The 15,429-nt window shown below is 37.7% G+C and overlaps 1 protein-coding gene across 11 annotated transcripts in view; it reads right to left on the bottom strand.

Annotated features, from left to right (window-relative positions):
- Positions 1 to 15,429, bottom strand: part of stxbp5l (syntaxin binding protein 5L) — a 109,524-nt gene that overhangs the window by 59,158 nt on the left and 34,937 nt on the right. For all 11 annotated transcript variants that reach the window (XM_077580841.1, XM_077580842.1, XM_077580844.1 and 8 more), the window contains one exon: positions 2,664 to 2,745. In XM_077580841.1, coding sequence (XP_077436967.1) covers positions 2,664 to 2,745 — 82 coding nt within the window. The remainder of the gene's footprint in view (positions 1 to 2,663; positions 2,746 to 15,429) is intronic.

Raw genomic sequence — 15,429 nt, 5'->3', positions numbered from 1 at the left:
CAGGGTTGCAGGACAACCGAATCCAAAGATGTTATTAAAAACAACAACGGCTGGTGAAGGACTCTGGTTGGTGGCCGAGTGGGTGGTGTCTGGTCGGTGCTGGATTTCACTTTCCTTTCTTTTCTTTGGTCCTTTCTCGGGTTTCCTGACGGCCTCACGACTCTGGCTGGAAGTGTTCGGTTTAGGGAAACGGTATGGGATTTTTAATTCTTTTTTTTTTATCGGTTTTAGGTGAACTAATGAATGCACGCACGCACGCCAAAAAAAAGGGAGAGCAATGATGATGACATGTCAAATCGGTAAAATTACCGAATGAACAATACTGAGCTCTCCAGAAAAAAAAAAAAAAAAACAGCAACGGCGGGACTAAAGCAAATAATACTAATAACTTGTGAAAAATGTAAGCTGCTCGACCCTTGTTCACATCGTAGCAAATTGTATTTACAGTGAAATTCCCAGGGTGAACCTCTTCGAAGGCCAGAGCCCAAGGAAGAATTAGTATTAGATTAAAAATGTAATCTTGATATTAAAAAGTGTAAAGCAGCTTTTTCCTCTTATTAATTTCAGTTTTATATTATCTGCTCACTGGCCACAGGCCACCGCATTCTTCACATGAATCATTTGCATAATCTTCCAACTCCTTTTAAGAAAACTGCTTTTTCTTTTTTAACACTTTTATTTTAGTGGAACGGCATCCAGTTAATTAAAATAAAACAGCACTTATGTCTTTCATTTAGTTGATTTAATGAGTTAGAATAAAAAAAAAATATTTTGATTTTTGTGTACGGACAATAACACAAAGGAATGACAAGTGAGTGAAAAAAAGAGCACAAAAAACATTGAAAACCTAACACAACAATAAACATTTACGTCAAATAACATCCTAAGCAGCAAGTCAGCTAACTGGGTACTGTCCTCTCTATATCCACAAAAGGTCAAACAAGACAAACATGTACAGTAATTTGCTGTACTGTCTAGTGAACTCAGGATTTTTGTATTTTGCATTTGATTTAGTATTAGCTCTGCAAGGAACTGCTGGAAGCTCAGAGATATTGCCTCCATTTATCTCTTCTTGCTCCCGAGTGCTTTTCCTTACTTTCAGCTAACATCATCGTGCTCTTGTTCTCCAACTAAATTATTATTTGGGTCTGTTTGACTTTCTAGAGTAAAATAACAGTTGATATACAATTTACTCTTATCCCCAAATAAAAATGTGCTTTTGTTGTCCAAGGAGCCATTCTGTACCTGGGTTTGATCGAACCCGAGGGGTTCAAAGTAAGTGCTCTCCGTAACTATAAAGTAAGTGTATGCCATTCGAGTCTCCTGCTCTGATAATCATGACCTTGGGTAGAGCAACTTAATCAAAGCAACACAAACATACAAATGAAGTTGTTCTGCAAGCACAACAGACAATACTGTGATTTTTTTGTATTCATTAATAAATTAACAATTATTTTTTATGTATATAAATAAATTAAAAAATATTTATTTTATAAATTAATAATTATTATTTATTTCATTCCATTTATTTGCCCTCAGTATACCACAATCAAGTACAGTATTTTTAATTAAGCCTTTTATGAAAAGCAATTTATGCGATTTATGTTAACAATGTTGTAAACAAGAAAGTAAATAAAGTATAGTTTATCATACTACCCATTTATTTGACAGTACCAGCCACCTTCCTCTTTTCAATGTATTATTCATTCAGTAAAATGATACATTCAAAACAGGCAAACAAACAACATAATTAGTCTAATAATATCCTGCACAACACAACCTCTGATCATAATTGCAATTCTGCTTAATGTTTCATGAACAAGAGAGAGAAATAGAGTGAGAGAGAGAGAGAGAAAGAGAGAGAGAAATAGAGAGAATGAGAGAGAGAGATAGAAATAGAGAGAGTGAGGAAGAGAGAGAGAGAGAGAGACCATGCACAGTTGTGAATTCATTTTTGGATGATTGACAACCCCGCGACGACGTCGGTGTGACGTAGCGTGGCGGTTCATGCTGTTATTCCGCAGCGCCTTTTCAAAGTGGCCACTTTTGCGCTAATAGATGAAGTCAATACATCAAACTGAATGTCAAGAGGAAACTCTGAGCAAACATCCATTAGCAAGGCAGCCACAGCCCACGCACTTGAATGCAAGAGAGGGCATTGACATGCGGCAACCATGGAGAGAACATCTGCATTAATCGCATGGTCAACAATAACCCTGCAACACATTTGGATACATTTGCTTTTGTAATGCTCAACTCCAGTACCCTCCAGTTTTTGTTTTGTTTTATTCAAATTACAATATTGTTATACACGTCTGTTTCCAAACAAAGAAAACTGAATAATACACAAGTGAATAACTGCATAACTTGAGATACATGACCCAAGGGAGCAAATTGTGAATAGCTTTACTCCATTTCATGTCAAAAATAAACATTCTGACTTTTTTTTTTTCATCGTTTAAATTTTTTTTTTTTAAATTATGTACATTGAACAAAAGTATCGGGACACCCAATCATTATCTGACCAAGTGATTTAGTACACTTTATAGGAATAATTTGACCACACCAGCTACTTTTGATGAAAACTTATTGAAAACCATCCAGTAATAATAATAATAATAATAATTGGTGTCCCAATACTTTGACCAAGTGGTTGGTCTTACCTCATTGATAAGGAACTGAAGTTGAAGAACAGCTGCACCGCTCTCATGGTGACAAAAGCAGTCAACCCCGGGTCGTCCCAGTCTGATGACATCACAGAGTCAAGGAATTATAGGAACTTTCACAAAAGGTATGCCAAAATATTACGCATGTAACAATGCTGCAATCTCGTATAAATACTAAATTAAATTCAACTTTATTTTGATGACCCTCTGAGGTAAACAAAAACAAGTTTCAAACCCCTGCATTGTTTTTTTTCTTCTTTATTTTCCATAGCAGTGATAGCTGCACCGAGCTACATCTCACGTGGTTTGTTGACTCCACGTCTAAAGGACAATTGGAGAAGGTTATAAATGCACATTGATGTATGATGATTACTCCTCTTCTCCCACCTCGGGGCACTCACGTTAGCGGTGAAGCATCCGTGCAAAGGAAGGTCAGGAAGGAACAATACCGGTACAGCCCCCGCCGGCTGCCTCTCTCCGATTCGAGTAAACAGTGTTCAGTCTGCGAAGCTAATTCAAATTAGTTTTACGTGTTCATGCTCTGAAAGCAAGGGGGAGCTTCTGATTTGTTGATAAGGAGTGCGGATTGAAAAGAAATCAAACTGCGGATCAGCGTCAACAGGTTGTGTATAAATTTGCATGGAATTGATCCTGCCAAAGGTTGATCAGATTTGTGATCCCAAAAAACATGTATTATGATTATTGCACTGGCTGAGCTGTATATAGCATTGCTGATGTAGAGTGAGTTGCAATCTATTTTTGTGTTACTTATTTATTGTTTTAATATTATATATATATATTATTATATATTTAATTTTTTTATTATATATTTTATATTTTTAACGTATATTTCTTTACTCCGTGTACATCCTTTTGTATGGGGCGAAGAGAACAGTCAATCTTCAATCTGATCAAACCACATAAATGCTTCTCTGTCTGAAATTGATAGTTATGTTATTGGTTAGTTGTCCATGAAAAAAAAAAGGTGTTAAAAATGATATACATATGCAAGAGTGACTAGTTATAAGCATGACCTTTAGAGAATGAGGGAGGGCTAGTTTGCCTTCCCTTCTTCCTCCAAAGTGAAACTCTCCACCTCACTTGGCATCAAGTCGACCCACAACATCATGCAAACAGCTCAGGGCAAGGTGATTGTGTAACATTTATGAACTGCAATCACATATCCGTTCTCTTATTTTAAGAACAAAATGTGTAAAGCTGTAATGAATAGCTTCAGTAAGTAATCAGGGAGCGAGCGTTGCAGGCTGTGGATCAGATTTTTTAACACATTCGTGTAGGAGGGGGAGATAAATGATTATTAAAAGCAAACTTGCAGATACATCAGGATGTTTTGACAGGGTAAAAAAAAAAGTAATTTAATTTAACGGCACTCCACCTTCACCAAGGCCAAACAATTTAAATGACTAAACCTTCAGATTCCCACATCCTGCATTTGCCCAAATTCATCAATCAATGAGTTTGTCTCTAGGAGGCTATTAAGGACACAAGTATTATTATCTCACAATTTTGAGGGTTAATTGCTCAGCCAAGGCTTAAAAATATTTCATTTTGAAAAGTGACCGCACTCTCTCTGTTTACGACGGACTCTTGACGCATGTCAAGATGCTAATGATCTCAGTCGCGTAGCGCTGATGCTGATCGACAAGTTAGCAAAATGAGTAAAAAACAGACATATCTGGAAAGTTTCTTTGCAACGGAGAAAAAGCCCAGTGATGAGACAACACAGGAGCTTATGCCCAAGAAGAAAAAGGTGCATGGACTTATAGCTTTATCTACAAAATACCCCAGTTTTTGTGTTGCTCGTATCATTCATAAGCATTACCATAGTGACCTCACCATATGAAAGCGTTGTTGTTACCCTTGTTACGGTGTTTGTGCTGATAATACAGGTACATAAAAATACATAGTGGATTTGCGTCCGCAAAAGTAAAATTGCGGACTTGTATGAACCGGTCCGTGGTGGAAAAAACGTTTAGGACCACTGCCTTAGATGTTAGCACGTCTGTCTCAAAGTTGAGAGGTCACGAGTTTGAGTCTCATCTTAGGCCGTCCTCTGTTGAATTTGCATGTTCTCCCTGTGCTTGTGTGGATTTTTATCAATACACTGTCCTTCAGATTCCTCCCGCAATCCCAAAAGCTACATGGTTGTTGCAAAGTTCTGTTCAGCCTATTGCGTTTCTTCTACAGCCAACGGATGAAGGCTGTCTCCATGAAAATGAGACGATATGCCTGCCGCAACTGTGAAGACCAGTGATGCACATAGACATCCACAATAACATACATGGTTGTTACAAAGTTCTGTTCAGCCTATTGCGTTTTTTCTACAGCCAACGGATGAAGGCTGTCTCCACGAAAATGAGACCATATGCCTGCCGCAACTGTGAAGACCAGTGATGCACATAGACATCCACAATAACATACATGGTTGTTGCAAAGTTCTGTTCAGCCTATTACGTTTCTTCTACAGTCAACGGATGAAGGCTGTCTCCATGAAAATGAGACGATATGCCTGCCACAACTGTGAAGACCAGTGATGCACATACACATCCACAATAACATACATGGTTGTTACAAAGTTCTGTTCAGCCTATTGCGTTTCTTCTACAGCCAACGGATGAAGGCTGTCTCCATGAAAATGAGACGATATGCCTGCCGCAACTGTGAAGACCAGTGATGCACATACACATCCACAATAACATACATGGTTGTTACAAAGTTCTGTTCAGCCTATTGCGTTTCTTCTACAGCCAGCGGATGAAGGCTGTCTCCACGAAAATGAGACGATATGCCTGCCGCAACTGTGAAGACCAGTGATGCACATACACATCCACAATAACATACACATCATTTGTTGTTGTTGTTCAAATTCCGCCCCGGTGAACGTCACCTGCGGAGTGTTCCCAACCATTCCTGGGGCTCCCTGTCTCCGATATGTAAAATTCAAGCGATTTGTTGCATTATCTATGTGTGAGGTTTTTTTTCCCCCAGGCTTTTACCGTGCTTTCCTCACATCTCCCCTTCCGTTCATTCTAAGATCACTTTTTTTTTCCTGCATGAGCTCATTTCCCTTCAGTGTTAATGTGAGTATGAATCTCTATATATGCCCTGCGACTGACTGCTAACCAGTCTAGGAAACAGGAATAGGAAATGGACAGATGAAGAACTGTAATGCTTAGAACTGTCTAGAATCTCCGAGGACTTTCATGCTCTGGCGGTCAATGTTTGGCGCCAAGGGAGGGGTGGTGGTTGGACCAGAGCAGGGCTGTAGGGAAAGACTGCCGGGGGGTGGATGGTGAACAGAGTGCCTTCCACAAAACCTGCTGACTGGGTTGGAGTTCAACCCTCAGGCGTGAAAGGCATGCAAAGACACTTTTTTTTTTTTTTTTTGCAAGGACTCCCACAGTTCCAGTTTCAAAGATGGGGCAGCTTACCAAAGAGAGAAGATAAATATGAAAAGAGGAAGAATCAACACTGGCAACGTGTAAAGTCACTCTTCAAGTTGTGTGTTGACTAACAGTAATGACCATCACTGATTCCAGTCACTTCAGGGTATAAAAGCCAGTGTTTGTGTGTGATTTCAGTGCCTAAAAGCGAGTGGACAGAAACAGATTTAAATCTTCAGCCTGTTGTCAGTGTGCATCACTCTCCCCCCCTAGCACGCCACTCTTAGCACACGTCACATTCAAATTCACATCACACTCGGGGCCACATGGAAGCAAACGAGAGAACACAAAACTGATGTGAAGGTGAACCGCCTACATTCATACAAGAGAGATAAACACTGTACTGTTGCCAGATAACTACATAGGGACTGACTGCAGACATGCCACAGATAAACTGTTGATTATTTCGGTTGAATAGCCGTCATCTCGCCTGTGAGAGCAAAACGATTGACGCCAAAATAAAATTCTCTCCACCGTGTTTCAGGCATGTAACTGTTGTTAAAAGGCATCTCTTCTGATTTGCAGTATAGCCAAGAATTTGTCCTAAAAAAACTAAGTCGTATTTTATTTTATTTTTTCCACTTTGGTTTCATGAGGTCCTGTTGTTTACTCCCACCACCAAAAATCAAGCACATGATATTAGGAGTAACTTAGCTGGTGGATAAAGAGCAAAAATCTAATAATGAGTTTCAGTAGAGAATTAGATTAACACCAGTGAGTGAGCCAGAAGCAAAACAGCAACTCCCCTTGACCTGAATTGAGTTATTATAAAAGTGGCTGATGTTGCTACACCCTGCTTGCTTAAAATGCTTACATATTTCCTTGTCAGAAAGAAAATCAACCTTAATTGTAGTCAATTAGTAACCACTACACAAGCAAGTCATTTTCCTTTTTTTTTTTTTCTTTCAGGAAAGCTCAGTATTGTTCATTCGATTTGACATCATCATTGCTCTCCTTTTTTTTAAATTAAAATAATAATAATAATAAAAATAAAAAAAATGTATAAAAAATTTAAAAAAAAAAATTTGTTATACATTTTTTGAATTTTTTATACATATATATATATATATATATATATATATATATATATTTTTTTTTTTTTGTGTATGTGGGTGACAATGTGTATGTGTGTGTGTGTGCGTGCGTGCGCGCGTGCGAGCGTGTGTGTATTCATCAGTTCACCTAAAGCCTGTTAAAAAAAATCCCATACTAATAATATAATATAATAATAAATTGCCAAATGCAGAAACATCAATGTAAGTTATCACGATGTGGTGGCTCTCGCTAACAGACAGAATTAAGTAACCAGAATTAGGTTAAAAAATTCTATATACATAGACCATGTTTCTATAAATTTTGATATTTGGTTTTTATTTGAGGCAGATATTTTTTCCATTAAAATGTGATTTATGAGGAGGTTAGACCATTGGTCGATATTCAGAGTTTGTTTATTTTTCCAGTTAACAAGAATTGTTTTCACTTTCAAACATTTTCAAATGTGCAGGTGCAGGAGAACAAAAAAAAATGCAGTATGAAGGAACAATATAACATATTTGTAAGCATTCATGTCAATAGAACCAGGTTGCAGCTTTACTGCTTCAAGTCAAATGAACTTGCTCTCTCTGTGCATTTGCAACATCATAAACACTAACAAAGCCTTTATATCCCGATTAGCACACTTGATTACACGATAGCAGGGATTCTTGTACCAATCGAATATTTAAACAACAACAACATACAGCCAATGTTCTTTGCCGGGCCATCTGGCCACTCGGTTATATTCCGTGCATCTGCTTTATTCCGAGTGCCTGTCAATGAGTCATTGTCTCCCTCCGACAGGCCTCTGTGCCGTCGCCCGGCAATTGCCAGCCATCACCGCGATACTCACTTCACTATGCGATTCCAAGGATCAACTACTTTATTATTAACTTTGCTTAAAAAAATACAAACCGCCTCTGTATAGTCTCGGTCATTCAGGTCATGCTAATGTGCAAAATGTGAATGGCATCGACAGGTATTCTCATTGGTGAACGGTATGGGATTTTTTTTTATAGGTTTTAGGTGAACTAATGAATACACACGCACGCACACATAATAACCCACGTTCAAAAAAAAAAAAAAAGGAGAGCAATGATGATGACATGTCAAATCTGTAAAATTACCGAATGAACAATACTGAGCTCTCCAGGAAAAAAAAATAAAATAAAATAAAATAAAAAAAATAAAAATAAAAATAAAAACAAAAATAAAAACAAAAAAATTAAAAATTAAAAATTAAAAAAAAAAAGAAAGAAAAAAATTTTTTTAATTTTTTTTTTTTTAAAAAGGAGAGCAATGATGATTTCAAATCGAATGAACAATACTGAGCTCTAGAAAAAAAAGAAAAAGAAAAAATAAAATAATAAAAATAAAAATAAAAATAAAAATAAAAATAAAAATAAAAATAAAAATAAAAATAAAAATAAAAATAAAAATAAAAATAAAAATAAAAAATGAATTCTCATTGGTTGTTGAAGTCGTTGAACCTTTAACAAAATTACCGCTATTTTGTTTTCAACAACAATACAGCACATAAATATTCCGATCCACTGTAATTACCTCCTTTGTGTGATATGCAATTTCGGAGCTTGAAATGCTGTAAGGGCTGACTGAGCCAATCACAAGAAGGAGTCAAGCCATATCACCTGTGATTACCCCTTTCAACTCTGCATTCCGTGCATCTGGGTCATTTCAGCGCACTGACAATTATTGCTGGCCTGTCCCGGGGCAGTTTCCCGGTTGTGCTCTCTTAAGTTATAAATGCAATTTTACGCAAGTTAGGCACATACACCCAATTCCAATGTACTCAAGAAAAGTTAAATCAAACAAAACCTGGCTTTCAATATACTTTCTGTAAATCAGTATTTGTAGTATTTGTCATGTCTTGAGAGATATAATAATCCTATCAATGTTCATTGGAATGCAATACCAGTCTGTCCTTCCTTCCTTTCCTCAGTCTCTCCTTTGGTCTCTTGAGGTCTCCCTGATTTGTTGGAATTTAGATGTCTCTGGGGTTGGTGAAGGACTCTGGTTGGTGGCCTGGTGGGTGGTGTCTGGTCGGTGCTGGATTTCACTTTCCTTTCTTTTCTTTGGTCCTTCCTCGGGTCTCCTGGCGGCCTCACGACTCTGGCTGGAAGTGTTCGGTTTAGGTGAACGGTATGGGATTTTTTAATAGGTTTTAGGTGAACTAATGAATACACACACGCACGCACGCACACTCACCCACATACAAAAAAAAAAAAAGAGAGAGCAATGATGATGACATGTCAAATCGGTAAAATTACTGAATGAACAATACTGAGCTCTCCAGAAAAAAAAAATGAATGCAATACCAGTGTTGCTCATACTACTGGAGACAAATTCCTTCTCCTTCGTTTTTTTACATTCTTGTCCAAAAAAGATGTCAGTTCCCTGAAGCTTTCTTGCAGTTCAGAAGACCGACATTTAAAGTGATCAAAGCATGCAATTTGGCAAAATCACACGGCGGCAGTTTGATAGAGGATTGATCCCGCCATTAGAGCTCTAATTGACCTGAGATCCACTTCTCCTTGTATCTCTAGCCATCCATGTTAGAAATCTCATTCTCATCCTGTAGGATAAGCAATTACTTCCACCCCCTACCCCATTTTTTTTCTTATCTTCTAGATCAGGCATGAGCATGTGTGTGTGTGTGTGTGTGTGAGGTGTATAATAATTACCTTGTGCTTGTTTAATAATAGTGGTAAAGCAGTGAAAGGAAGGTCGGGCAATTTAAATTAGAGTATCATCACACAGCAGAGTGGATGTAGAACAAAAAGCGGAGGATGTGAAGTGAGTGTGTGTGCGTGCATGATCATTTGTATTTGTGTGAATGGTTGATAATGCTGTGATTGAAATTTAGACGAAGCTAGTTGACAAAATTGCGTGTTCTCGTTATAAATATTGCTTCTAAACACACACGCGTCATCATTCCAGACAACATAATAACCGACCGCAACCGATCTTCTCCCTTCCTCTGTTTTCTCACTCTCTCCAAAGCTCAGCCATTAAGTGCCATCCACAACAACAGAGTCAACATGAATTATTAAATCAATGGAAGAGTGTTGCCGGCGCACATGCAAAAGTCATGGCTTGTGCACTCCCTAAATCCGGCAGTAGTATTAAGAAACACTTGAACTGGATTCATGCTTGTTTCTGTATCTATTTCCTATAGCATGACTTTTAGAATGAGGGAGGAAGTCGTAGGATCTCGCTGGGCATTGACAGAGGCCCATTTTTTTGATGAATGATGATAAACTTTGAAAATAGACGGGCTAACCATTGCCGGAACTTGGTTTTCGTCCGTCAATCTAATCGTCAATCCGCCAATGCCAAAATGCCCATTTTGCTGACGAATGACGGGAATATTTACAGATGCCCATTTTGCTGAGGAATGGTGAATTATGGATTGACGATTCTAATTCGGTTCGGTTTGAAATATTAGTGGATTGAAAATGATGCAAGGGTATCCCGACTATTGACGAATTCTTAAAATTCATTAACACGCCCACCTCTGATTATAACCAACAGACTAATCAAAAGTTACATCCCAAAAAGATTTAACAATTGTACAATATCACTTTGTTTGGCAAAGCCCTCCTTCAAGGAAGAAAAGAGACCTCCTCCAAGGCAGAAAAATCCAACCAACAGCTAAAAACCTTAGATACTGCCCCATTTGACCCAATTCAAAGGGACTGTAAATACAAAAAACATTTATTTTCAGTTGTATTCAAATTACTCCTATTTTGCATGTATATAAATACATACATACATTTAGGATGCTTGTGATGTGAGCTACTGTCGCTATCACCTTTGTCTATAAGCAATCACACGCGATCTGGCTCTTGCGCACTCTTGGCTGTATCCAAACGAGCAGTTCAGTGAGTAATTAACCTGCAGATAGGAAGTTCTGAGGGAATCAAATTGCTACTTCAGAAGTTGGCGCATGTCTGCAATAGAAATGTTTTGATACAGACATTACGAGTCAGGATAAACTTACGGAACCGTGGCCTCATTTCAAGCGATATAAAGCAGCACATTTAGAACAACGATGGATGGCAGGCAATGTGAGCTGATTGTAAAAGTTGAGGGTCAGTGTGTTTCCCGTGGTCGTGTTAACAGAAACACAATTATTGGTGATGACATTTTCAAAACCAGCTGGATCGTTGGGTTATGTTATTCTCTTTCAAAATGCCAACTATAATTCACCGGATGAAACAGATGAGATGGTGGTATAAGTGAATGAGTTCTCGCTCTAAAGAGCCAACAAAAACAAATTACCAGTTGGTAGAAATGTAATTAGCAACTCGGGGGTTCTAATTTGCAAAACAATGACTCAAGTGCACTGCCTCATGAAAAAGGACAGAACAGTCAATGTGTGTTTGGTTTTTATATGGAAATAGGCAGCAGTCGATAGTCAGGAGAGCCAGCAACAGAGGAGGTGGCGTTCTCTTTATTGAATGAGGAGCTAAATTTGTCACCAAAAAAAAGTCGCTTTTCTAAATGGACCTTTGCACACTCACTTATAAGACAGTGGAAACGACTCATTTCCAAATAAAATAACTATCTATTTTCTATACCATTTGCCCTTACTTGAGTCACAGGTGAGCTGGACCCATCTGACTTTAGTTGACAGGCGGTCTACAACATGGACCGGTCGAGATTAGGGATGGGAATTGATAAAAGAGTTTAGTTTTTAATTTATAAAAATTAGAATAGCAAATAAAAAGCTGGAGGGGCTTAACTGGGGGGCTACACAGATTTCAGACAGGAGTATCATGTGCACTATTCTTCTGTAAATTGTAATGTACTGTAATGTAGCATGCTGTTTTTATCAATGCAGTTACATTAACTTTCCATCATTTTTCATTTTGTCTAAAGTCACTCTTGTGAAATAAAAACTCAGAAACTCATTCCGTATTGTGTGACGGTATGGTAGTAACCCGGCGGAGTCATGCCCGAGGCTCAAAGCCATGCTACCACCATCACCGCGTTGACAGTCGAGTATGCTAACTAGCATGCTAAAGCCTGGGCTGCTAAACAGGCTGCCGTTACACATTATGCTCCAACTGAGTCGCAGACTACCTTTATTGAAATCAATTCGCATGTTGCCTCTTTAGTGCGTAATCCTTTTTATGTTATGGTGTCAGATGCTACATTAGTGTAGCAACTGAGCTAACCTACTATGCCGGTAATAATATGATGTTTTCATACGGTCAACATTTTCCTATTGCAATACCACATAGTCTACAGTATTTCCTTCGCACAGCTCTACATCTGTGAAATAAAATCATATCTTTGAAAGCTTTGCATGAGTATAGTGTATTTAGTGTGACTTGAAGGATATTCCAGTATATTTTAGTTGGCTTCAGAATTGGATGATCTTTGAGGCAACACTGATATAGGTGTGAATAACACATTAGGATTTGAAGTGACAGTCTCGCCCTCCTAACATCATGCAGATTACACTGTATTGATTGTTTGAGGTTTCAAAGGCCTCTTCTGAGCCCACATAGGATTAACATTACTCAAAGGAAGACTGATTTTGTATATGACTGATGATGATTTAGACTCAGAACTGGTATTCTCATTTATGAAAGATGTTTCAACAAATCTGTTCAAACATGATCGCCAGCCTCCGTGTGGACTCTTGACCTTTAAAGCCTCTCAACAAAGCAACCTCAAGCAGACAGAGATGTTTGCTTTTCATACATATTCGAAAGGAAGCACTGCAGAACTATAAGAGACGTCGGAGTCGGATATCTTGCGAGAGCAACTTCATCTTAGCATGCGCATGTGCTGTAACGTTCTCGATATAAGCAAATATAGAAAGCTCCACATTGCATTCACAAGGCTCTCAGAAATATTTTGCGCATGGGTGTGTTTGTTGCGGCCTTTTAAATGGCAACGCTGAGCTGTTTGTCAAGTACTGCAGTGACAAGTCCGGCAAGATTTTTTTCTGCTCCACAGAATATGTGAGGCTAACAAAAGAGCTTGCCGTGCCCAAGCCTTCCAGGGTACATGCATTGCCACTCAATGAGCAGATTGGAGAAGCCCACCAATGCAATGCTCCGAAAACTGTGCGGCAGTCAAGAGCCAATAGCCTCGGTCTGTCACTTTGTCTAGATAAGGTGCCGTTTGACAACAGGAGATATTGATTCAGCTGCCTGCAGGCTTTTTATAGAAGCCGGCACCATCATTATGACCCATCGCCCTGCCTGCCTGTTTGCCTGCCTCAATGCCTCGCCATCAACAGAGAGACAATGTGTGGATAAATACAAACGGAGGGGGGTGGGGGACATGATGGTGAGGGTGGGATATAGCGATGGCAATCATAAACATAATCAAATGAAGGCAACTGAAAAGAGACAGATAAATGGATGGGGAGGATTAGGCGGGAGAGATAAAACAGCAAGTTAAGGTTATGGTAAACATCAAAATGTAAAGTGAAGGGAAAATTGAGGGTGAAAAACATCAACAGACCAATTGCTATTGCGAGAGAAAGACACGAGTGGGATCTTTAGCCTTGATCTCAGAATCATAAAAAACAACATCTATATAAAGAGTGCTTTGCATGTGTTCATTAATGACAGTTATTGAAAAAAAATCTACTTTGGTGTATTGCATGCAGTCAATATTTTACTCAGATTTTATAAAAAGAATATCCCCTGAGAGGCAAGATCACTTTGCAAATTGGATTAGCAATGTTTATGTATGGACATGTTCTAATCAATTAGGATCTCATTTAGAACCAAGTCATTAAACATACTAGAACCAATGCAGTCTTTGCCATGTATTTACTTTACACATTTCCAATAGTGACACGTTATTACTTGGCTCAACACAACAATTTCTTCAGGCATGTGCCCAAACATTGCAGTCCTCCCACGCGTACGTTGGACAAACAGCAATGTGTAACAAGGTTGTATTATATTCTCTCTACAGTCCTTACACTCTGCTCTCTGATATTGCACGTACGGTGATCGTCACTCCGAATGTCCACTCGTGTCTCATCCAACAATTACAAGCAAACCTTGAACAGATGCTACTTGATTGATTTATCCAAAGGCTGAGACACACTAAAGATTCCAATGGTGCTCTATTAGATCTGATGCTTTATAAAAAAAAATAAAAAAAAATAGACATGCAAACTATGAACCGGTATTTAAGCAACAATGACGAAATGTTATGAGAAAAACATTTGTCTGTGGCTCTACACATGCACATATCAACTTGTTAAGATCCGTATTTTTCGAACTGAAAGTCACTGTTTTTGATTGTTTGGCTGGTCCTGTGACATACTCTGGTACGACTTGTATAATACATTAATTTAGAGCTCGGACTGGCACCTAAAATCCCTTTTCTCTAATTATGCTGACTTTCTAAAGGATTTGCCAAAAGAAAGTAGAAGAAAGAAGAAGAAGAAAGTAAATGACAACGAAAGGAGAACAAGAAGACAACAAAAGTAGAAACAGAAGAAGAAAGAGGAAGAACAAAAAAGTAGAAGGAGAAGAAAGAACTCTATGGTTTTTTGTCTGGGTTTATATATGTACGTATATATATGTGTACGTATATATATATGTACGTATATATATATATATATATACGTATATCTATATATATATATATATATACGTATATACGTATGTATATATACGTATATAAGTACGTATATATACGTATATATACGTACGTATATACGTATATATACGTACGTATATATACACGTATGTATACGTATATATACGTACGTATATACGTATATATACGTACGTATATATACACGTATGTATACATACGTATATACGTATATATACGTACGTATATACGTATATATACGTACGTATATACGTATATATACGTACGTATATATATATATATATATATATGTACCTATACATATATATACATACGTATATATACGTATATACGTACGTATATATACGTATATACGTACGTATACATACGTGTATATATACGTACGCATATATACGTATATACGTACGTATATATACGTATATATACGTACGTATATATATATATATATATATATATATATATATAAATGTACGTATATATATATATATATATATATATTTTTTTTTTTTTTTACTGCTGCGACTTATACTCCGGAAGGCAACTTAAAAGATTCATCTTCCCAGCTTCCCAGTATCTCTATGACTTCTATTTCTACATGCTGTCTGAAAATACCAACCTATAATTCTATTCTTGCAATATTTACT

The sequence above is a fragment of the Vanacampus margaritifer genome, chromosome 11 (genome assembly GCF_051991255.1).
Source record: "Vanacampus margaritifer isolate UIUO_Vmar chromosome 11, RoL_Vmar_1.0, whole genome shotgun sequence".
NCBI classification, from domain to species: domain Eukaryota; kingdom Metazoa; phylum Chordata; class Actinopteri; order Syngnathiformes; family Syngnathidae; genus Vanacampus; species Vanacampus margaritifer.
This window is presented reverse-complemented; position numbering and strand designations above follow the sequence as displayed.